The sequence below is a fragment of the Ovis aries genome, chromosome 20 (assembly GCF_016772045.2).
Source record: "Ovis aries strain OAR_USU_Benz2616 breed Rambouillet chromosome 20, ARS-UI_Ramb_v3.0, whole genome shotgun sequence".
Lineage (NCBI taxonomy): Eukaryota > Metazoa > Chordata > Mammalia > Artiodactyla > Bovidae > Ovis > Ovis aries.
This window is the reverse complement of record NC_056073.1, coordinates 13606106-13632039: the sequence shown is the minus strand read 5'-3', so window position 1 is coordinate 13632039 and position 25934 is coordinate 13606106. Positions and strand designations below refer to the sequence as shown.

Here is a 25934-nt window from a genome sequence, read left to right as displayed (position 1 = left end):
GTTGCCAAGGCTATGGCTTGCCTGAGGCGGCGGGAGTCAGAAGTTTTGGGAGCCAGTGCCTGAGAGAGGTCAAGGGTCAGTGCAAGAGCCGAGGAGGAGATGGTGAAGCAGACGATCCAAATTTTCGCAAGGGTGAAGCCCACTGTCCGGAAGCAGCAACAAGGGGTACGGGTCGGAGCAGCGCGGGCGCCGGCGCGGCGGGGCCTCTCAGGCCGGGGGAGGGGCGGCACGCGAGGGTCCCCGGCCCGGGTGAGGGGTTCGGCTCCCGACGCGGGATGCGGCCAAGCGTCCAGCACACTCGGTTCTGGCACCCGAGTAGCCCACAGACGCCAACACATTGCTTTCAGGGGGCGCGGACAGACACCCAGTCCATTTCCACCCGACACAGACCTGCGGACCCGGATTAACCTGCACAGAACCACCTGCGTACTCCGGGACACACGTGTCCACGCAGCTGCAGACCCGTGCACGCACATGTACATCTGCGTGTATGCGTGATCATAGACTAGCCTCAGCTGTGCGCCCTTATTGCACTTTTCTCGAAAACAGTCATGCAGCTCTGCCCACCCAGGTGCATTCAAACTTCTGTTTCACCCTCGGGCAAAACGTGCAAGCCAGAGATACGTGTCTACACCCTCTAAGATGATACGCATGATAGATACAGATAGAGACACACAAAACCTACACGGTGGTTCTTACACAGTGGGCCCTTCGAGTTTTTTGACTATATTGTCATTCTGAACATAAACGTCAACATACACTCCTTGCAGATGTAAACAGATATTTATGCGACGTACACAAAGAATATACAAACCTTTTATTCTGAGAACATTAACAGCATTTATTAGGCATTTCTTCCAGGATGCTAAGCTCAGAAGTGTACAAAGAAGGCTAAGGCATGATCCTACTCTGAACAGAAATACTTTGAATGCTCCTCAGATGTCTCAAAACATTGTTTTCTTTCCTTGGGAGGGACTTAGATCCTTTGTCTGCATTATCCCTGTGTCTCATGAAAACCCTTCGAAGCTGATGTTTTCCTCATTTTATAGATGAGGAAGCTGAGTCTCAGACAAGTTAAATAATTTGGCTCAGCCAGCCACCTGGTGAGTGGCAGAACCCTGATTTTAATTAAGGATTTTTTTATTCCAAAGCTTTTGGGACATAACTTTTCTGCCTCAGAAAATAAGGATATAGGCAAGTGCTATCTGAGTCATATTCATGAGTCTCTGGAATGGGTATATTTTTAACAATATTTTATCTCTACTCCATATCTAAAAAGAGTGTATGTATATATGTAACAACATTTGCTGTTGTCTAGTTATTAAGTCATGTCTGACTCCTTTGCGACCCCATGGACTGTATCCCACCAGGCTCTTCTCTGCATGGGATTGTCCAGACACGAATACTGGAGTGTGTTGCTATTTCCTTCTCCAGGGGATCTTCCTGACCCAGGGATCAAACTAGCATCTCTGTCTCCTGCATTGGCAGGTGGATTCTTTACCACTGAGCCACCTGGGAAGCCCGTGTAACATCATGTAAAGTGAAAGTCGCTCAGTCGTGTCTGACTCTTTGCGAGCCCATGGACTATAGAGTCCATGGAATTCTCCAGGAAAGAATACTGAAATGGGTAGCTTTTCCCTTCTCCAGGGGATTGTCCCAACCCAGGGATCAAATCCAGGAATCGTCTCCCGCATTGCAGGTGGATTTTTTACCAGCTGAGCCACAAGGGAAGTCCATGTAGCATCATAGCAGCTCATAATTTAGGATTTGCCTCATGTAAATTTATATATTTAAAATAAGGAGAATATAGTGTCTTGTCATCGTTTTCATCTTCAGTCTTTTCATTCATGGAATACGGTTAGGAAAAGATGCATAAAAACAGTCTAAGTGTGGCATTTAAAAAATTAAAGGAATATAGCATATGGAAAACAACCATTGAGTATCTTCCCATTTTTTCTCCTCTTACATTCACTTACAAGGTTTTTAAAGTATATCACATATGAAAATTGCCCCCACATCCACATTTTCCCCCACACCCACCCCCAGATTCTTAGCTAAAAATACTGAACCTGTCTATATTGACTCAGCACTCAGAAACAGGTGCTTGGATGTGATCATGTGACAGGATGGATAGAGGTGGGCCTTCGGGGGGGGGGGTGGTGGGTTGATAGAGAACATTGGATTTAGCTTGAACTTCTTTCCTTAAAGTACAATGTTTGTATTTTTAAAATGTGCTTTCTTTTGCATTTCTTCCGTGAAATTCTATGGAGTGTCTTGTTTGCTACTCCAGGAAATATTTTTAGGTATCATATTGTACTTTAATGATGCCAGATTCTTACTGAGTTACAACATTATGCCATTTACAGAACAATCAGAGCACGCAGATGAACAAGTTTTGAATTAGTGTATCCCTACCCTTCCTTAGAAATCCCACTGTTAGCACCCTGTACTTTTGCTCCCAAAGATTGTGTGGTGGTTTCTCTGATTAGATATACTCCTTGTAGCATTAAACTAAGAGTGACTCAAAGGTTTTTTTTTTTTTTTCTTCATTTTGTGGCTCTGTTACTTCATTAATCATACCCCTGAGACACTATAAATTAAATGATGATAATTTATAGATTAATATATCAAAAGATACATAAGATGACCCTCTGTGATAATTGTAACAGTAGCAGTGCTTTCCATTTGCATAGTGCTTTGCATATTTTGAAATATCTTCACAGTCATCCTTGCATTGGTCTAATTGTCTCCTATTAGAGACCAGCTCCATCTCAAGTATTTTTATGACTAACGGGAGAAAGCCAATCTATTAGACTAAACAGGTTTTTTTGTTGTGGGTTTTTCTTAATGCCTCAAAGCATGGCTTAATGAGAGGAGTGGAAAGTCACTGTTCCTACTCTGTTAATAGTTATTGGCCCCTTTTGTCTTCTGACTACTGTTACGGTTTTTTAAAAATGTATGGCATCCCTCACTCCTGTACGCTTTTTTGTCTTACTCACCCTTTTCACTCACCTGTCTAACCATTAACCTTTTTTAAAAAAAACAATGTAGTGCCCTATAGAATATAATTTTTAAATGTCTCTTGAGGAAATCTAACCAGAACGCCTTGGACCTGATGCCATAACTTTCTATGAATAATTTTATTTTACAGCATGACTTTTCTTACATGAATTCCTCACATTTTAAATGAGAGAGCTCAATAAAAACGTGCTTAGGAAAATTATTCAGACTTTCTGGAGATTTAGGAAGGCTTTTTACTTGTTTCAGAATATGACTTTCCCCCCATAATCAAGCATCTAAATGGGTCTTAAACGGGAAGTATTGCTTGTTAGAAAGAATTTTATTTCTTGGTGAAAGACAAGAAGTCTTTTTTAAAAACTTCTAAACCTAATGACTAACGTTTTTTATGGTGCATTACAAAATGCTTCCATTTCCATGACATCATTTGATCCCCACAGCAATCTTATAATGGAGGCGATTCTGTTTTCTTCATCTTATGTATGTACTGAGATGTTAAAAGTGGTGACTGGTCACACAGCCGGTAAATTGAGATCAGTGTTAGACCCAGGTCTTTGGACATCAAATTGTAGACTTCTGTCTATTCCCCATGATCTGTTTATAGGCTGGACTCTTGCTTTTCCTGGCCAATAAGTAAAGGGGTAGATAACCAAGAAGAGAATCAGAATATTACAGTTGTAAAGGGGGTTGGTTAAGACCCTTCATTTCCCTATCTGCTTAAAGAGGTCAAGTGATTTCTCTCAGGTCATTTTCTAATTAGTGGCTGAGCTGGGAGGAGAACCTAAAAAATGACATCAAAGACGTGAATTACATGTGTCTTTTGAAACCACATGTCTTTTATCAAATGCTTAAATGTCTCATGGAAACTCGGGCTTCTTTGAACATAATTTGAATTAGGGCATTCTTGTGAGCTCTCTGAGAAGGCTCAGACCCAGGCCTTTCATCTCTGTGTCTAGCATTTTGTAAATGCTGAGAAATGCTTATTGGTTGTAGTAAAATGTTAATTTCTGGTCCATAATTCCAAAGCAATACTTAGATAGTATGTTGTTGTCAGGGCTATTATTTTCTCAACAATGGAGACAGACAAGACACTCAAATACTCACATTTGAGTATTAGATCATTCAAAGAGGATCTGACCTTTGATCAGGCATTGATTTGGTTTTACTTTTTGTTCAGTTCCATTTATTTGTTTGACTGTGCACAGAGTTTAAACAGGAAAATTATCCAAGTTGTGCTATGTTATGACTTTTTATCTGAAAAGTACAGTTTTTAAAATACTATTACAATGCATGTCATAATAACATGGTCATTGTTCAAGTCATAATTTTATCATTTTATATTCATTTGTTGTCTTCATATTTGCAGATTTATTCCATAGATGAAGATGAAAAATTAACACCTAGCTTGGAAATCATTTTACCTCGTGATTTGGCAGACGGATTTGTGAATAATAAGCGAGAAAGCTACAGATTTAAGTAAGTTTTCCTTTTTTCTTCTTCAGTTCTATTTTACTATTGAAGTAACTCTTGTCCTGCTTTGATATCCACGGTGAAATTATTGGTATCATTTCTTGGGGAGAATGTAGTACAGTTCTCTGTCTTATCTAGTAAATAGAATTCAAGTTGTCTTTTCACTGCTGTGCCCAGAATTAAAAAGGGGGTATATTTCTGTATCCAACAGGATATCGTAAGATCCTACCCTTTTTTAAAAAAAATTATATCTGTTTATCAAGTGTTATCTTTTTCCTTTTTGGCCCACTTATAGGATGTTCAATGCATGGCTAAAATTTATTAAAGATGACAACTTAAGGAACAGTCTAAATGCTGAATAGGTGAGCTTTCTTAATAGCCTAAAGGGTATAGTGACCTCACATGTGCATACGTACACTCTGTACCTGTACTGTCTGTTGTACCAGCCACTCACCATGGGGAGCTCTTAAGCACTTCGAATGGAACTGGTCTGAATTGAGATGTGCTGTGAGTATGGGACATATCTTTCTGAAAGATTACTAAGAAATAAAGAATATAAAAAAGCTCAATAATTCTTTTCATATTAATTACACAGTAAAGTGATAAAATGTCGAATATATTGTGCTAAAATATATTATTAAATTTAATTTCACCTGTTTCATTTCAGTTAAACAATATGTCTGGTAAAAATTTTTAATTACATATATACTCATATTTATGGGTTGCATTTTATTTCTCTGGCACAGTTGAACTGCAAGATTCAAGCAACATTCAGCCACTCCCGGATTGTCATCAGTGCCTTAGGTCCAAATACTCTTCTAGTAGACAGGCCTTGAATTTGGAGATTATGGCTGTTCCATACTGTCTTTATTCTCCAGATGACATAATTTCTTTTAATCCACACTTTTAATTTCTGGAGAAGTTTGAGCTCAAGTTAAACCCATATTTAATCTCTGGGCCAAATGAGAAGGGAATGGCTACCCACTCCAGTATTCTTGCCTGGAAAATTTCATGGACAGACGAGCCTGGAGGGCTACAATCCATAGCATCACAATCAGTCGGAGATGACTGAGCGACTATGTATGGTCCTGCTGAAGGCGTCCTAATTGCTCTCTTGTGTTCCTCTCTAGGCTGCTCTGCATGGGCCTTAATCTGAGACTGTTCCTGCCCTTGCCTGTGGATAGAACCACCTCGGATATTTTTTTGTGTTTCTCTCTCTCTACTTCTTATTTCTCCTCCCTCCTCGTTATGAGATGATGATGGTGACGACTGTCTCATAAAGACTGTCTTTGGTCTTCACCGCTTTCCCCCTTATGTCTACCATGGTTATCTCTCCCGCCACCTCCACCCCGTCTTTGTCTTGTGTCTCCTTTTACACTAAGCACAGCAGAATGACTAGCCCATGGTTGCACGGTGAGGTAGGTCTAACTTGTCCTTGTGGCTCCTCATTGCCTTGTATTCTGTCCATTAAGGAGTAGCGTTATAATACACAACTTACTTTTCTGAAGGTGGCATTCTCCCACTGGTATAAGCATGCTACATACCTTACTAGCTATGACTTAATGACAACAGGGCTAGGCCTGTCTCCACAATACCACAATTTCCTAAAACATTGTGTTCAGCTCGATTCTGTTTGATTGCTAAGAAACAATTGGCCATGTTCCTATCTTTTGGCCATTTCCAAAGTATGCTGTATGTTGTGCAGATATAAACAGTATATTTGCACATGCGCTTATTGAAAAAGTGCTGTTTGCTTATTTTTAAGTCTCTTGATCATTCTTTCTAAACCTCTGAATTAAAAATCTTTATTTCATTTGATGTAATAAAGTAAGATTTATTTTCATAGAAAGATATCCGATTACATTGCTGAATGAATTAAACTCAGTTACAAATACAGAGTGTGTAGTATGATCCATATACATGAAATAAGATTAAATTTAGAAAAGTAAAATAAAGGGATTTTTTTTCTTCATGAGCTTCCCAACATCCATTGAGCTTTCCAATTTCCATGATGTTATCCCCACAAGTCAGAGGATAGGAATAGCTTTCAATTTCTGTCACCTATCAGTTCAGTTCAGTTCAGTCCCTCAGCTGTGTACGACTCTTTGCAACCACATGAATCACGGCACACCAGGCCTCCCTGTCCATCACCAACTTCCAGAGTTCACTCAGACTCACGTCCATCAAGTCAGTGATGCCATCCAGCCATCTCATCCTCTGTTGTCCCCTTCTCCTCCTGCCCCCAATCCCTCCCAGCATCAGAATCTTTTCCAATGAGTAAAATCTTTGCATGAGGTGGCCAAAGTATTGGAGTTTCAGCTTTAGCATCATTCCCTCCAAAGAAATCCCAGGGCTGATCTCCTTCAGAATGGACTGGTTGGATCTCCTTGCAGTCCAAGGGACTCTTAAGAGTCTTCTCCAACACCACAGTTCAAAAGCATCAATTCTTCGGTGCTCGGCTTTCTTCACAGTCCAACTCTCACATCCATACATGGCCACTGGAAAAACCATGGCCTTGACTAGACGGACCTTTGTTGGCAAAAAATGTCTCTGCTTTTGAATATACTATCTAGGTTGGTCATAACTTTTCTTCCCAGGAGTAAGCGTCTTTTAATTTCATGGCTGCAGTCACCATCTGCAGAGATTTTGGAGCCCCCAAAAATAAAGTTTGACACTTTCCACTGTTTCTCCATCTATTTCCCATCAATATGATGGGACAAGAGGCCATGGTCTTCATTTTCTGAATGTTGAGCTTTAAGCCAACTTTTTCACTCTCCTCTTTCACTTTCATCAAGAGGCTTTTTAGTTCCTCTTCACTTTCTGCCATAAGGGTGGTGTCATCTGCATATCTGAGGTTATTGATATTTCTCCTGGCAATCTTGATTCCAGCTTGTGTTTCTTCCAGCCCAGCATTTCTCATGATGTACTCTGCATAGAAGTTAAAGAAGCAGGGTGACAATATACAGCCTTGACGTACTCCTTTTCCTATTTGGAACCAGTCTGTTGTTCCATGTCCAGTTCTAACTGTTGCTTCCTGACCTGCATACAGGTTTCTCAAGAGGCAGGTCAGGTGGTCTGGTATTCCCATCTCTTTCAGAATTTTCCACAGTTTATTGTGATCCACACAGTCAAAGGCTTAGGCATAGTCAATAAAACAGAAATAGATGCTTTTCTGGAACTCTCTTGCTTTTTCCATGACCCAGCAAATGTTGGCAATTTGATCTCTGGTTCCTCTGCCTTTTCTAAAACCAGCTTGAACATCTGGAAGTTCACGGTTCACGTATTGCTGAAACCTGTCTTGGAGAATTTTGAGCATTACTTTACTAGCGTGTGAGATGAGTGCAATTGTGTGGTAGTTTGAGCATTCTTTGGCATTGCCTTTCTTTGGGATTGGAATGAAAACTGACCTTTTCCAGTCCTGTGGCCACTGCTGAGTTTTCCAAATTTGCTGGCATACTGAGTGCAGCACTTTCACAGCATCAGCTTTCAGGATTTGAAATAGCTCCACTGGAATTCCATCACCTCCACTAGCTTTGTTCGTAGTGGTGCTTTCTAAGGCCCACTGACTTCACATTCCAGGATGTCTGGCTCTAGGTGAGTGATCACACCATTGTGATTATCTGGGTCGTGAAGATCTTTTTTGTACTGTTCTTCTGGGTATTCTTGCCACCTCTTCTTAATATCTTCTGCTTCTGTTAGGTCCATACCATTTCTGTCCTTTATTGAGCCCATCTTTGCATGAAATGTTCCCTTGGTATCTCTAATTTTCTTGAAGAGATCTCTAGTCTTTCCCATTCTGTTGTTTTCCTCTATTTCTTTCCATTGATCACTGAGGAAGGCTTTCTTATGTCTCCTTGCTATTCTTTGGAACTCTGCATTCAGATGCTTATATCTTTCCTTTTCTCCTTTGCTTTTCACTTCTCTTCTTTTCACAGCTATTTGTAAGGCCTCCCCAGGCAGCCATTTTGCCTTTTTGGCCTTTCTTTTCCATGGGGATGGTCTTGATCCTTGTCTCCTATACAATGTCGTGAACCTCATTCCATAGTTCATCAGGCACTCTGTCTATCAGATCTAGTCCCTTAAATCTATTTCTCACTTCCATTTCTCACTGCCACTGTATAATCATAAGGGATTTGATTTATGTCATACCTAAATGGTCTAGTGGTTTTCCCTACTTTCTTCAATTTAAGTGTGAATTTGGCAATAAGGAGTTCATGATGTGAGCCACAGTTAGCTCCTGGTCTTTTTTTTGTTGACTGTATAGAGCTTCTCCATCTTTGGCTGCAAAGAATAGAATCAGTCTGATTTCAGTGTTGACCATCTGGTGATGTCCATGTGTAGAGTCTTCTCTTGTGTTGTTGGAAGAGGGTGTTTGCTATGATCAGTGCATTTTCTTGGCAGAACTCTATTAGTGTTTGTCCTGCTTCATTCCGTATTCCAAGGCCAAATTTGCCTGTTACTCCGGTGGTTTCCTGACTTCCTACTTTTGCATTCCAGTCCCCTATAATGAAAAGGACATCTTTTTGGGGTGTTAGTTCTAAAAGGTCTTGTAGGTCTTCATAGAACCATTCAACTTCAGCTTCTTCAGTGTTACGGGTTGGGGCGTAGACTTGGATTACTGTGATATTGAATGGTTTGTCTTGGAAATGAACAGAGATCATTCTGTCGTTTGTGAGATGGCATCCAAGTACTGCATTTCAGACTGTCTTGTTGACCATGATGGCTACTCCATTTCTTCTGAGGGATTCTTGCTCGCAGTAGTAGATATAATGGTCATCTGAGTTAAATTCACCCATTCCAGTCCATTTTAGTTTGCTGATTCCTAGAATGTCAATGTTCACTCTTGCCATCTCTTGTTTGACCACTTCCAATTTGCCTTGATTCATGGACCTGACATTCCCGGTCCTATGCAATATTGATCTTTACAGCATCGGACCTTGCTTCTATCTCCAGTCACATCCACAACTGGGTATTTATTTTGCTTTGTCTCCATCCCTTCATTCTTTCTGGAGTTATTTCTCCACTGATCTCCAGTAGCATATTGGGCACCTACCGACCTGGGGGTTCCTCTTTCAGTATCCTATCATTTTTCCTTTTCATACTGTTCATGGGGTTCTCAAGGCAAGAATACTGAAGTGGTTTGCCATTCGCTTCTCCAGTGGACCTCATTCTGTCAGACCTCTCCACCATGACCCGCCCGTCTTCGGTTGCTCCGCAGGCATGGCTTGGTTTCATTGAATTAGACAAGGCAGTGGTCCTAGTGTGATTAGACTGACTAGTTTTCTGTGAGTATGGTTAAGTGTCTGCCCTCTGATGCCCTCTTGGAACACCTACCATCTTGCTTGGGTTTCTCTTACCTTGGACGTGGTGTATCTCCTCATGGCTGCTCCAGCAAAGCGCATCTGCTGCTCCTTACCTTGGACGAGGGGTATCTCCTCACCGCTGCCCCTCCTGACCTTGCAGTCACCGGCGGCTGCGACCGGCGTACTTAGCGCAGCCAAGAGGAGCTACCCCACATCAGAGGTCAGGGGCAGCAGCCGAGAGTGCCAGGCTGCTACGGCGCAGGAATGCGGAGAGGAGCTACTCCAGTCCGAGGTCAGGGACGGCAGCGGAGAGGATCTAACCCGCACCTGAGGCCAGGGGCGGGGGCGGGAGGAGCTACCCCACGTGTCATCTATAGGATGATAGAAACAAAAAGTATTGGCTTTAGCATTTTAAATAAAGAAATTAGTAAATATGTATGTTCAGAGATAAAGTATTTAAGCATTTTAAAGGCTGTTTTCACCCAAGAAAATTCATGCAGTCGGTAAATCTTTATTGCCCATCAACTGTGTGCTGTTTTAATGGCTGGGACTACAGCAAGGAGTGCACCAGACTTCTGCTCTCAGGTGCTTGCATTTTAGTGGGAGAAGATGAACGGGCGGTGTGTGTGTGTCAGAAAGTTTTGAGTGCTGTGGAGGAAAATACAGTAAGGAAAGGCAAATAAAAATTGCTGGGATGAGAGGCAGCAAACTGGAGGCATGGCTGCAGTTTTTCACAGGGGTTTCAGGGAAGGTGAACATTTTAACAGAAACTTGAAGGAGGTGAGGAAACCAGACACTCTGCTGTGTGAGAGATGGGGATTCCAGGATCAGGATAGGGCAAGAATGGAGTTCCTGGCTTGCTTGAAGAAGCACGAGGAATGTATGTGGCTAGAAGAGAGTGAGCAAGAGGGCTGGAGGGAGACGAAGGCTAAGGTGTAGCAGAGTGGCCAGGTCCTTTGGAGCTTTTCCCGAAGTGCTCAGGGAAGGTAATGGACGGTTGTGAACAGAAGAATGGACTAATTTCACTTATGTTTTAGCAGGATCATTCTTGCCAATGTGTAGATAATGGACTGTAGGGGGGCCAAGGGAGACCAGGCAAGAAGTTATCGTTGCCTGGGGCCAGAGTAGTAGTGAGTGGGATTGTTAAGAAGTAATTGGGTTCTTCCGGGTGTATTTTGAAGGTCAGACTAGCAGAGTTTGCTGATGGGTTGGATACAGAGTATAATGGAAAGAGAGGGGTCAAGCATATATTCTAAGATTTTGGACTGAACTTTGAAAAAAATGGAGTTGGCACTTACTAGGATGGAAAAGACTGGAAGAAGCCAGTTTGGGATGAGAAGAAATCAGCATTACCGCATTTGAAATGGAGAGTAGGAAAAGCTTACACCATCTTCCAATCCCAAAGAAGGGCAATGCCAAAGAATCTTCCAACTACCACACAATTGCACCCATCTCACATGCTAGCAAAGTAATGCTCAAAATCCTTCACCCAGTCTTCAACAGTATGTGAACCAAGAACTTCCAGATGTACAAGCTGGATTTAGAAAAGCAGAGGAACCAGAGATCAAATTGCCAATGTCTGTTGGACCATAGAAAAAGCTAGAGAATTCCAGAAAACCATCTACTTCTGCTTCATTGACTATGCTAAAGCCTTTGACTATGTAGATCACAACAAACTGTGGAAAATTCTTAACGAGAAGGGAATACCATACCACCTTACCTGCCTCCTGAGAACCTTGTATGTAGGTCAAGAAGCCACAGTTAGAACTGGACATGGACAATGGACTGGTTCAAAATTGGGAAAGGAGTATGTCAAGGCTATTTGTCACCCTGCTTATTTAACTTATATGCAGAGTACATCATGCAAAATGCCAGGCTGGATGAAGCACAAGCTGGAATCAAGATTATGGGAAGAAATATCAATAACTTCAGATATGCAGATGATAGATACCACCTCTATGGCAGAAAGTGAAGAGGAATTAAGAGCCTCTTGATGAAGGAAGGTGAAAGAGGAGAGTGAAAAAGCTGGCTTAAAACTCAACATTAAAAAAACGAAGATCATGGCATCTGGTCCTATCACTTCATGGCAGATAGATGGGGAAACAATGGAAACAGGAATAGGCTTTATTTTCTTGAGCTCCAAAATCGCTGCAGATGGTGACTGCAGCCATGAAATTAAAAGATGCTTACTCCTTGGAAGAAAAGCTATGACAAACCTAGACAAACCTATTAAAAAGCAGAGACATTAGTTTGCCGACAAAGGTCCATATAGTCAAAGCTATGGTTTTTCCAGTAGTCATGTATGAATGTGAGAGCTGGGCAATAAAAAAGGCTGAGCACTTTTTTAGTGACATTTTTCAAACTGTGGTGCTGGAGAAAACTCTTGGGAGTCCCTTGGACAGCAAGGAGATCAAACCAGTCACTCCTAAGGGAAATCAACCCTGAATATTCATTGGAAGGACTGATGCTGAAGCTGAGGCTCCAAAACTTTGGCTACCTATTACAAAGAGCAGCCTCAGTGAAAAAGACCCTAATGTTGGGAAAGATTGAAGGCAGGAAAAGGGGACAACAGAGGATGAAATGGTGAATGGCATGACCTACTCAATGGACACTAGTTTGAGAAAGCTCTGGGAGATAGTGAAGGATAGGGAAGCCTGGTGTGCTGCAGTCTATAGGGGTCAGAAAGAGTTGGACATGACTGAGCAACTGAACCACAGCAATAACATGACCTCCTAATAAATTAAAGGACCTGCTTGGAATCAGGAAACTTAAGTTATGTCTCAAGGCACACTCTAGGTCAGCTCCAGGACCAAGAGTAAATTGCTTTATCTCTCCAAGTCTCAGTTTCTTCTTCTGGAAAGGATTAGATTAAACTTCTTAAACTCCATGATTTTATTTTGCTTTTTAGTGGCTTTCAGAAGACAGCTGATCATAATGAATTTCCACATGATTGTACAACTCTGTTATATAAAATAAGATGTTTGAGAGTGATTATATTTGATGTTTAATGCACAATGTATGATTTATTGAACCTCCTCCCATCTCTTTGGTTTACACAGTGGTAGATGTCATTCCCTTTCAGGAAGTGGGGTTGTATATCTGTGTTAGTCCCTCAGTCGTGTCTGACTCTTTGCAACTCCATGGACTATAGCCCACCAGGTCCTCTGTCCGTGGGGTTCTCCAGGCAAGAATACTGAAGTGGGTAGCCATTCCCTTCTCTAGGGGGATCTTCTCAACCCAGGGATCAAACCCAGGTTCCCTGCATTGCAGGAAGATTGTTTACCATCTGAGCCACCAGGGAAGTGTAAGGAAGTAGGGTTGGGAATGACTAATTCATTTACTCAGTCATCACCAACTTGGTAAAAGAGTCAAAACAGCCTCAGAAGCATCGTCATCATCGAAAAGCAACACTGGGTCCGTGCTCAGACATCAGAGTGGGCAGTTCTCCAAAGAGCACTTGAGCAGCCGCATTATCTCAATATTCATATCTGAAGCCCTCAAACACCTTTGGGGTCTTGAGGAGTGTTCTGACAGACTCAGTAAATATTGCTAAATTATAATCCTGTCTGCTAAATGAGTACCCAGAGTGCCTTACAATCTCTATATACAGTTTCATTATTTGCTTCTTCAAAAGGGTGGTTGTTATGCTATAGGAATCTTTTGAAATGAATGTTTTTGAAAGACAGTGAAATTCATTCCATTTTATATTTCCAACCCAGCTCCAGACATCCTTCTGAACTCCTTAGTAGTGAAAACAAACCTACGTTTCATGTCATCTCTACTTTAATTGAACTTGTGCCCAACTCATTTGTGTGGGGAGACACACACACCACTATGAAAGCTGCTTAGGACGTGTATGTTTCAAAGGCTTTGCTCTAAAATCCTCCCCCTCCCAATTTTTATTTTGAAAACTTTTAAATATGCAGAAGAAGTGGAGGAATAATGCAATCAAATCTCCTCTACCCTTAGTGGGAGAGTCACCGATTATTAATGTTTTGCCCTGTCCACTTATATTCTCTCTCTCTCTGTCTCTCTGCCTTCTCCTTGCCTTTTCCCTGCTTTTTCCCCGCTTCTCACCTTTCCTTCCCCCGTTTGTCTTGCTGTCTCTCTCTTCATGATGTTTGAAATGGGGGCCATACTTGCTGGTAGTGAGTAAACACACTGTATAAGGATGGGTTGTGCATCTTCTTGGGGCTTCCCTGGTGGCTCAGATGTTAAAGGATCCACCTGCCATGCGGGAGACCTGGGGTCAGTCCCTGGGTCGGGAAGATCCCCTGGAGGAGGGCATGGAATTCTTGCCTGGAGAATCCCCATGGACAGAAGAGCCTGGCAGGCTCCAGTCCATGGGGTCACAAAGAGTCAGACACAAACTAAGCGACTGAGCACAGCACAGCACAGCACAGTGTGTCTCCTCCAAGTGTTGGAAGTGCTTGTCACCCTGTCCTAAGCTAAGTTAGGTGCCATTGCAATATGGGTGCAGTGGACACCATCCTATCTCCCCAGTCCCCCAGCTGTGCCAGTCAGATCAAGATATCCTTAACAGTACAGCTTTATTTTAACTTACTGTTTGACTTTTGACTTTGAGCAATAAAATGAAATAAACTATCCTGAGAATTAAGTAGCTGATCCTAGGATGCAGTAATTAATGGAAAATAAACTTCAAAACATTAAAACTGAGTTCAGCAATCATGCATTTCACAGCTGCGTCTTTTTCTTGCAAGTCAGACATCAGAAGTTCTTTGGCTGTTTACGTCCTGTTCTTGGGTATCCATTTCATGCACTTAATCTCAATCTGAATTTGATGCCAATTGCAGACACTGTCCCTCTTGAGAGCTAAAAAACACACAGTTTATTATTTGGTTCAAAGCTGCTGCAGTTTTTCAGAGGGATTTATTGTGCAGATCTTGTCAAAGCAATACTGTTTACCCACCATTTGTATACAGGGGTACAAGAGCTCAGTGTGTTTGGGGCTACAGGGCAAACATTGTGTTAGGTTAGGTAAGCCTAGTGATGTAAATATGGGGTAATTTACAGAGCTTTTAGGAGGAAAAAAATGGATTAATCCAATAGTGTTTGAAGGCTCAGCGTTTAACTAATTACTGTTTTCACATTTGCAGATTTCAAAGGATTTTTGATCAGGATGCAAAGCAGGAGACCATTTTCGAAAACATTGCCAAACCAGTTGCTGAGAGGTAGGATTTCCTATATTTTGTTCAGTGGGTTAGTGGGTTTTCATCTTGCCTTCAATTCTCAGATAATTGTGGTAATGCGCTTCAGTCTATCAATTATATACTCAGGCTGCAGGGCATGTGATGATGGTAGCGCTAACACTTTCTCTTCTTACAGCTTGTTTGTTTTAGATTTAGATACTGAGCCTGAAAACAAACCGGTGAGACGGATAGAATGGCTATCACTACTCCCATTTTGAAAGCTATGTGAATCTCTGAGGACTGGAGAGGCTAAGTAGCACTGCTCAGGGTTGGTAGCTGGTGGTGGCAGAGTCCTGGATGGCTACTCCTAGCTGTTAACTCCAGTGCTGTTTGCTCAGGACAGTACTTCACGCCTGTGGTTAGATGGACGAAGGACTGTGACACCTGGGAGGCCGAATTCTGACTGACCCAACTCTGCTGCTGCTGCTGCTAAGTCGCTTCAGTCGTGTCCGACTCTGTGCGACCCCATAGACAGCAGTCCACCAGGCTCCCCCATCCCTGGGATTCTCCAGGCAAGAACACTGGAGTGGGTTGCCATTTCCTTCTCCAATGCAAGCAAGTGAAAAGTGAAAGTGAAGTCGCTTAGTCGTGTCCAACTCTTAGCGACCCCATGGACTGCAGCCTACCAGGCTCCTCCGTCCATGGGATTTTCCAGGCAGGAGTATTGGAGTGGGGTGCCATTGCCTTTTCCAGACCCAACTCTACCTCAGGGTAATAACTCTATTTCAAAACTTGGCGCTTCACTTAGGTCCCTTTTGTTTCTGCATATCCAGGTAGTTCTGGGCTGCTGACTACCAAAACCAAACTCACCTGAGAATACATAATCCTGAATAAATCAGAGTGCCATTTTATTAATATATGTTGGTGAAGTCTCCTTGGTACTAGATGCTCAAGTCCTTAGATAAGCACCTTCTTCTATAGGGAGTCTATATGGGAAACTACTACTAATAATATGGCTTTCTGCTCCTGAAATCATTGGGTGATTTTAATTATCTAAGTATCCCCAGATACTTCTATCTTTATGACTAGAATGAAAATTACATCTGCTGAACAGACTCATTTTTCAAGTCTACTGATCAGTGCATTCTCAACCACAACCTTGCCGAAAATGTATCAACACATATTGTCTCCTAAGTACCTGTTTCATGAATACTACTCAAACCATGCCCTTCTCTCTCTTCCCCACCCCTGCAGCTTTATCGAGATATAATTGACATATGACATTGTGTAAGTTTAAGGTATATGTGTTGCTTTGACACATTTATAAATGATATCACCAAAATGATTATCACCATAGTGTCAGCTACCATGTCCATCTCATCACGTAGTTCCCATTTCTTTTTTGTGCTAAGAACATTTCAGATTTGCTCTCGTAGCAACATTTAAGTATTTGGTCCATATAAGAGGATCATTAGCTACAGTCACCATGCTGTCCATTAGATCCCTGACCTGAAGCCCTTCTCTTTTTATACTGTCTTCCATCACAGTTGGTAAGATATAACTGAATAGGCTTAAGCTATTTTAGTTGTAGTCACAATCCAGTAGCATCTCTCCAGACTAAATTCAGGTCTCCCTGACTGGGTGTCTCATATTTCTAAAATTCTGTTCTTTTTAGTAATGTTCCAGGTTGTGTCATTTTTCAGATAGCTCATCTCATGTGTTTTATTTTGTGATGTCCCAAAGTCATGTGGGGAGGGGACATCAGTTTGTGTTTCCTGGATGTCTATTTATTCCCCCCAATACTGACTACCTTTCCCATCTTGAGCCCACTTCCCACTCTGGCTCCTGCTGTGCCCTCTGCCTGGAATTCTCTTCCTTCGGAAATCTGCCTAGTTGCTTTCTGAGCTCTTTTGAGGCCTTTGCTCATGTATCCCCTTCTCAGTCAGGCCATCTGTTCTTAGTACCCGACTTGAGTACCTGCATTCCCTGTCACCCTTCCCTATATATTTGTTTTAGCATCTGACATACTATATAGTTTCCTTACTAGTTTTTTGTTTTTTTCTTTCTTTTGCTTGTTAGCCTTCTACCAAAACAAAAACTCCATGAAGGCTGGGGATTTATTTGTTTAGTTCACTGACTTAACAGAGATACCCGACTTGATGATGACAAGATCTCAAAAATAACAGGCAAGAGTTTTGTTATCCAGGATGCTCAAGTTGTTATCAAGGTTGCTCAAGTGAATTATATCATTTATCAATAGGAAACATTCCTCATTGTCCTTTTTAATACTTTTCTTCTTGTATCCCAATTTTCCTGAAACTGTTTTTGCTGGTTTTTTTTTTTTTCTCCCCCCTGTTGGGCTTTATCTGGTGTCTCTGTCTCAAGCTCTTCACTCAGCTGCCCTGTGTCATTTTGTTTTTAAATATAGGTCTGGTGAATAAAATATAGCTGACTTTTGCCTTTGTAGCCAAATTCAGAGTCCCTGATATTTAATTAATTACTTTAACCTATTTATATTTATTATAGTTACTGTAATAGTGTTTGGAGCAATTCTTCTTCTCTGTTTATTTTTTTTTCCCATTTATCATACTCTCTATTTTTTTTCTTTTCTTGCTATTTGTTTGTGCTCTTTGTTGTTGCTGCTTTATTTTCTCTCTCAAGGTGTAAACAGTTCTCTGTGATTTAATTCAGATATTTAAGCTCATCTGTGCTTTTTCTCAGCATCTAAACTTCTTCCCTCTTGCTTGTCTGGCCCTCTTCTGCTCAGGCAGGGCCCTTAGCACACTTTTACTTTGCCTTTCCTACTCTCCTAGCAATTTAATTGTTGAGACCTACCCATAATTCCATTCTGGGTCATTAATTATTTTCTTGATCAGCATTTACTTAAGCTCATCTGTAAGTTTTATTTGTTTCTTTGCTCATCACTGTTTCTCATACTTATGTCTGTTTCTTGGGTTCCCTTTTAGTTTTGCTAGTAATCATCATTAACAACTTTTTTAGAGAGAGCTCAAGACTGAGGAGCTTTCTGAAGCTTTCATTCTCCTTCACAATTAAATGACCATTTGGCCAGGTATAGAATTCTAGGTTAAAAAATAATTTCTCTCATCTCTGTGAAGACATTGCTTCATTGTCTCCTTGTATGCAGTGTTGCTGAAGAGATGCCAGGGTCTATCTGGACCTTATTTCTTCTTAGGAATTATGCTTTTGTCCTAGATGTTTTTGGGTTTTTTTTTTTCTTTTTGTATTCTCTGTCACCTCCCTTTTAAATTCTTAACTTTTACAACTTTATTTTTTTCATTTGTAAGAAATGAAAAAAATGTCTGTTCTTGTTTATTGGTGTGATGTCCTTCTTTCTCCTTCCGAGGAAAATTAGCATCTCTTCTTGGAAGCACTGGCTTTTCTTTCCACAAGCAGTTTCTCTATGTGAATGTTCTTCTGTTGTAGAGTTGGCGCCTTGCTTTTCCCCTACAGAATTTTCTCAGACGTTTGGTGATTCTCAGGGGTGGGCTCACCTCCGTCAGTTGCAAGGGCCGGCGTCTGTTTGGGAACGCGGTTTCTGTTCTCCATAGTGTGTGGGCTGTGGGCAGGGTGTCCCTGAGCGGGTCTGCTGGGTATGAGAATGCGGTTTTCTCCTGGTTGCTGCTTACCACCAGGGACTCTGGTCGCTGTCAGTAATCCAGGCTCTTCCTCTGCTGGAAAGTGTTCTTCAACGTTGGATGGACAGATGGAGGCAAACTCACACCTCTCTCTGATTTATCTGCAGAGGAGGGGGTTATTAAGCAAATTAACACTGGACTAAGAACCGGGAGAATCACTGTTTTCGTTGCCTTTAAACATGTCATATGCAGCATGTTCACACTTTCTGAAAACTTGAATTGTGTGACTCTGAAATGGTAAAATACAAGGTAACAATAAAATCTCATTTATATACAATATTTGAAATAATAATTACCCCCATAAATTGAAAAAAAAATAAAGAATTGTTTAACTTGACAGTCTTGGTGAATGGAATCAGTACCACTTTAGATGTGAAACAGAAATGCCTGCTCCTGATGAAGATTAGTCTCCAGGAACAAATTCCCAGCATAAATCCAGTTCATCTCCACCATCCCTTTAAAGCTTCTCTATTGGGCTAACCCATTGTAGCTTAATTCTGGTTTCTGTGTGCAATTGGAGCTAAATAAAATTAATCACATTTCTTTCCAAAATTCTGTAATTCAAGAATCTTACTATTTTTAGACATGCCTTTTCCCACTTAATTCAAATCAGTAATATGACTCATGACTGCAGAATTGTGGGACTGTTGGTGAGAATTCATAAAGCTTTAAACTTGTATTTTTGAGGTTATTTACTGTTCAGCAGTCTCCACTAGGAAGCACATCCTGCCTCTTCTAAACTTTGATTTTTCTGAAATATATCCTTTGTTGTTTAGTGACAGATAAAAACTACCTTCTGTCATATTAATTTTGCTCACTGGTTTCGGAATAACTTTTTGGAAAGATAAAATTTAGGAAGTCCGCAGATGTGTCTAGTGTGTGCTGTTGAACCATAGAAAAGACTTTGTAGCTTTATTTGATAGGTTACCTGGTGTTATGCTTCTCAAACTGGAGTGTGTCTATCTTGGGAGTGTGTGGTACTTTACGAGGGGATACTTGAAGCTGCAGACTGAACACGGCACATCATTCTGGAGTGTGAATTTCACTTAAAGACTGACTCAGAAAACTTTGAGGTCTAGACTTTTTGGAGGTTTTATCACATGCACTCGTAAATCTGCAGAATCCCAGTGTTCCAGCCAATCTTATGTTATACTTGAAAGCTTCAGATGTAGGAAATTTGTTTTAGGTACAGTGAGTGCTTTAGGAAAAATTTGGAGATTTAGAGAAGAACATGGTTGGACTGAAATGAATAGGGTGCACATTGCCAGGAGGACAGGTTGTGACAAAGATGGAGGTCCCCACAGTGGGCCCCACAGGATGGATAAAGCCTCTGCATTGCAACAAGGCAGCCAGGTTGGTTTTGGAAATCTGCTGTGAACCACTGCTTTTCAACCTTTGATTTCACGATATCAAGGGCAGCCTGTCAATTTATAAGAAGAGCATGAGGGGAAAAGAAAGCTCCTAGGGTCACGACCTCAGGGAGAATGTCTGTCCACCTGTGCTCTGACTGGGTGGGAGGCCAGGGCTTGGTTGAGGCGTTTCCTCCTAGAGCAGGTAGTCTCACCCTCCCGTGGGGCCAGGCCTAGGCCCATCAGGGCTTGCATCTGTGCCCTAGAAAACAGGCCTGGCTGGTGACGCAGTGGGTCACATCACTTGCCCAGTTTCTGCAGCACAAGCAGTGCACATAGATCCTGCACCTTCAAGACAGGAGAAGCAGACGGGAGACAAGCAGGGCCACAGAAGAGTATCTAATATAAATGTCATTGGCCAGCTGTTCACCTCCATGTACTCATGCTTCTACTTTGGCTCAAAAAATTTTTGCAACAAGTAGAATAATCACATTCTGGCCTCAGCCCTGTGATAACTCATTGTGTGACTCTGGGTCAGGCATGTCCCTTCTGAACCAGTTCTCCCATATGAAAAAGGCTGATGCTAATAATACCAAGTTTACCAGGTTCTGAGGATGCAAAGAAGCAATCAGTGCCTGTGAATGGACTTTGTGAACGTCTATGCCCTGTTCAATCTAAGGGTTAAAAAGTTAGAAATCTTCATTATCTCTGGCACTTTAAAACTCTGCCCACTCACTTCTGTGTCCAGACGAAGGTGAAGTCGATGTACTTCTCTATAAGTCTCTTCCTTGTTTTTGTTGCTAAGTTGTGTCCGACTCTTTTGGGACCCTATGGACTGTAGCCCACTGGGCTCCTCTGTCCCTCAAATCCCCCAGGTAAGAATACTAGTGGTTGCCATTTCCTTCTCCAAGGGATCTTCCTGACCCAGGGATCAAACCTGCATCTCCTGAAATCCTCTTACTAAGTACTGCTAAAAACTCTGGGCATTGTATTTAAAAGAACATAAATGGTAGAGATAAAAGGGTAGACTGGTGAGGGGGCCTTGGGACCTAAAGGAATGACCCAGCAGTGAGTTCCCAGTGCGTTTTTTGGTTGTTGTTGTTGCCTGGTGTATTCCAGACTGGATGCTAGAAAAACTGGCAACCAAGAAACACCAGTAGACTTAGACAAAAGTAGAGAAAGTGAAGTCACTCAGTTGTGCCCGACTCTTTGTGATCCCATGGACAGTAGCCTGCACCAAGCTCCTCCGTCCATGGGAATTTCCAGGCAAGAGTACTGGAGTGGGTTGCCATTTCCTTCTCTAGGGAATCTTCTCGACCCAGGGATCGAACCCAGGTCTCGCATGTTGTAGACAGACGCTTTGCCATTTGAGCCACCAGGGAAGTCCAGACAAAAGTGCCCACCAAATTCTGCTCTCTATAACCAAGTCACCAGGAAAGGGGGCAACCCAGTGAGACAGACATTTTTAAATACTGGTTGCCCTACTCCATCCAAATACTATGGAAAAATCCCCAGCCCCACCTTCATCCAGACAGCAAAGCCTGGCTATGACAAGGCGCCCCATTCCGCTGCTGCCAGGGTGGTATCTGAGAAGGAGTGGAAGGACTTTCCTCCCCTCTCGGAGGTAACAGCTTCCCCTCTCCCCTCACCCAGGTTGTCAGTGGAAGTCTTACGGGGATCCTGGAGTTCACCACCATCAGCCTCCCCACCCTGCTGTGGGAGTCGCAAGGTGCCCCACCCTCTGCTCTCCAGGGAGGTGTCAGTTGAGGCCACAAAGGGAGCCTGAAGTCTCACCTCTGCCCATGGGGATGAGGCCCCCCCATGGGTGTCGGGAGAGGCGGAGTGGGAACCAGGCCCCTTTCCCTGCCTGGCCATAGTGAGGTGACACCAGTAGGGGGGTGTCGGGAGAGATCTGCTAAAACAGGAGTTTTAAGTATGGTCTAGACTCTATAACTCATGCCTAAATTGTCCAGGATACAATGAAAATTATGCCTAAATAAGAAATATCAAGAACTAGGAAGTCACCAAATTCCATAAGGAGAAACTATTAACAGATGCTACACCAGAGATAACGCAGATCATAGAATGGTCTGACAAGTATTTTAAAGCAACCACCATGAAAATGTTTCAGTGAGCAATCGTGAAAGTGTTCGAAAGAGACGAAAAGATACAAAGTCTTGGCGCAAAAAAAACCAAAAAGATATAAAGAAGAACCAAATGGGAATTTTAGACTTAAGATATAATAACTGAAATTAAAAATAGAGTGGATGGGTTCAATAACAGGATGGAGAGGTCAGATGAAAGAGTCAATAAATTTCAATATGTAACAATAGAAATTACTCAATTTGGGCAATAGAAAATAGACTGGAAAAAAAAAAAAAAAGATGCCCAGGGACCTTGAGAACTACAGCAAAAGATCCACCATTCATGTTATCAGAGTCCTTACAGACAGGAGAAAGAATGTAGTTGAAAAGCATTCAAGGAAATAATGACTGAAGATTCCCAAAATTTGGCAAAAGGCATAAACCTAGAACTTTATGAAGCTGAGAAAGTTCCAAACAGGATAAACTCAAAGAAATCCACTTGAAGGCAAACATTATACTTCAGAAAACTAAAGACAAAGGAAAATATCTGAAAACAATGAGGAAGAAATGATATCGTACCTACATGGAAAAAATAATTTGAATTGTAGTGTTTTTCATACTCCACTCCAGAAAGCATGGAGTCTAGAAGGAAGTAACAGAATATTCGCAAGTGCTGAAGGAAAAGAACTGTCAGCCCAGAACCCTATTCCCAGTGTAATTAATTATCCTTCAGGAATAAAGGGGAAATAAAGACATTTTCAGACAAAGGAAGACTGAGAATTAGTCGCCAGCATATCTACCCTAAAAGAAGGGAGAAATGAAGTTCTTAAAAAGAAGGAAAATGAAAAAAAGAATAAATCTTGGAACATCAGAACAAAAGGAGGAACAAGCGAAAGAACAGAAGTATATGCTGACAAACTTTCCTTACCTTGAGTCTCAAAAGGTGTTTAATGAAGCAAAAAACAAGGCATTACCAGATGAGTTAAAGCAGGGAAGGGTGAAGGGATTTAAAAGGAAGTAAGAGAGTTCCAGAAAAACATCTATTTCTGCTTTATTAACTATGCCAAAGCCTTTGACTGTGTGGATCACAATAAACTGTGGAAAATTCTGGAAGAGATGGGAATACCAGACCACCTGACCTGCCTCTTGAGAAACCTGTATGCAGGTCAGGAAGCAACAGTTAGAACTGGACATGGAACAACAGACTGGTTCCAAATAGGAAAAGGAGTACATCAAGGCTGTATATTGTCACCCTGCTTATTTAACTTCTATGCAGAGTACATCATGAGAAATGCTGGGCTGGAAGAAACACAAGCTGGAATCAAGATTGCCAGGAGAAATATCAATAACCTCAGATATGCAGATGACACCACCCTTATGGCAGAAAGTGAAGGGGAGCTAAAAAGCCTCTTGATGAAAGTGAAAGAGGAGAGTGAAAAAGTTGGCTTAAAGCTCAACATTCAGAAAATGAAGATCATGGCATCTGGTCCCATCACTTCATGGGAAATAGATGGGGAAACAGTGGAAACACTGTCAGACTTTATTTTTTGGGGCTCCAAAATCACTGCAGATGGTGACTGCAGCCATGAAATTGAAAGACGCTTACTCCTTGGAAGAAAAGTTATGACCAACTGAGACAGCATATTCAAAAGCAGAGACATTAATTTGCCAACTAAGGTCCGTCTAGTCAAGGCTATGGTTTTTCCAGTAGTCATGTATGGATGTGAGAGTTGCACTGTGAAGAAGGCTGAGCGCCGAAGAATTGCTGCTTTTGAACTGTGGTGTTGGAGAAGACCCTTGGACTGCAAGAAGATCCAACCAGTCCATTCTGAAGGAGATCAGCCCTGGGATTTCTTTAGAGGGAATGATGCTAAAGCTGAAACTCTAGTACTTTGGCCACCTCATGCGAAGAGTTAACTCATTGGAAAAGACCCTGATGCTGGGAGGGATTGAGGGCAGGAGGAGAAGGGGACAACAGAGGATGAGATGGCTGGATGGCATCACGGACTCGATGGACGTGAGTATGAGTGAACTCCAGGAGTTGGTGATGGACAGGGAGGCCTGGTGTGCTGTGATTCATGGGGTCACAAAAAGTCAGACATGACTGAGTGACTGAACTGAACTGAACTGAACTGAAGGCTTCCCAAGTGGCATGGTGGTAAAGTATGTGCCTGCCAATGCAGGAGCCACAGGAGATGCAGGTTTGATCCCTGGGTTGGGAAAATTCCCTGGAGAAGGAAATAGCAACCCACTCCAGTATTCTTGCCTGAAGAGTCCCATGGACTGCCTGGTAGGTACAGTCCTTGGGGGTCACAAAGACTGATTGAGCATGCTTGCAAGGTTTCTATACTTCATTCAGACTGGTAACGTGTCAACATAACAGTAGACCTCTGGTAATGGAATGGTTCTGTATCTTCATTGCGTTGATGGCTATCTGAATCTACATGAAATAAAATGGCATAGAACTCTACACATGTATTGTACCAATGTTAATTTCCTGGCCTTGATAATATACTCTAGTTATACGAGATTTAACCACTGAGTTAAAGTTTGAGTTTGAGTTTGAGTTTCCCCAAACTAGGTGAAGGTACACAGAACCACTCTGTACCCCTTTTGTAAATTGCTATAAATTTATAATTATTTCAGAAGAAAACATTAATATTCCCAGATATGAATATTTTAGTGTCAGTTGCTTTATGATGTTCTTCTATTCAGCAAATTCAGTAATCCGAATGATTAGATTTGAACTTCTCCCCCTTGGGTCTCAATTCAATAAAATTAATTTCATTAGACATTCACCCAGACATGCCTGCCAGTAAACGTTTTGTTTTTCTCAGAGTTGGCTTTCAAACAGAACACACTGGTCAACCACCAAATTGTACAAAAACCCCTTGGCTCCCACAGATCTATTCAACTTCAGGCCACAACTTCACTTAAGAGATGCATTGTTTATAAACATGTACCTGTACTTGGCTCCACTTCCTACTACTCCGAATTTCCCTATAACAGCACGTTTATGGCTTTTGTGATTTTACTACTTTTCTTAAAGTTTTAACACTTTAAAAATTATACTCTCAATTGAAAACATGGCTCTGTGTTTAAAAACAGCAACATATATCTGCTTAAGGGGCTTTCCAGATGGCACTAGTTAGTGGCAAAGAGCCTGCCAATGCAGGAGACGTAAGAGACTCGAGTTTGATCCCCAGGGTGGGAAGATCCCCTGGGGGAGGGCATGGCAACCCACTCCAGTATTCTTACCTGGAGAATCCCATGGACAGAGGAGCCTGGTGGGCTCCAGTTGATAGGGTTGCAAAGAATCAGACACGACTGAAGCACCTTAGCACACATGCACACATATCACATTAACTACCTTCAAGGGTTAACAGGCAAAATGACACTGAGTATCTGAATGTCAGAATATTGGGAAGAAATGAGGAAAGGTCTTGCCACACTCAGATTGAAGATAACTTCTCTTCTTCATTCTGGTGTCTCAGTGTTTTAAGAACCCGCTCTCACATAAAATGTAGATACAGATAACATCGCTTTCCAGGTTTCCTTTTGGAATTTTGTTTTTTTTTTTCTGTTGCAACCTGCTTTTCTGTTGAGAAGCTGCTGAGAAGCCCAGAAGTGTTCAGGCTACAATTAGTAGAAATATGGGTGCATCACAACAGAATTAATGGTCCCCTGAGAATCCACCTGCCAATGCAGGAGACCCACGTTCAATCCTTGGGTCAGGAAGATCTCCTGGAGAAGGCAATGGCAACCCACTCCAGTATTCTTGCTTGGAGAATTCCACGGACAGAGGAGCTTGGCGGGTTCCAGTCCATGGGGTCACAAAGAGTCAGACACGACCGAGTGACTCACACTTTCACTGTCTTTCCAGTCCTGTCTACTCAGGGCTCCC

At 42.0% G+C, this 25934-nt stretch overlaps 1 protein-coding gene across 4 annotated transcripts in view; it reads left to right on the top strand.

Annotated features, from left to right (window-relative positions):
- The window catches only part of KIF6 (kinesin family member 6), a 428173-nt gene continuing 402239 nt past the window's right edge, over positions 1–25934 (top strand). For all 4 annotated transcript variants that reach the window (XM_060403167.1, XM_042236762.2, XM_012100599.5 and 1 more), the window contains exons 1-3: positions 1–165; positions 4385–4494; positions 14909–14983. In XM_060403167.1, the coding sequence (XP_060259150.1) occupies positions 100–165; positions 4385–4494; positions 14909–14983 (251 nt within the window). In that variant the 5' untranslated portion in view covers positions 1–99. The remainder of the gene's footprint in view (positions 166–4384; positions 4495–14908; positions 14984–25934) is intronic.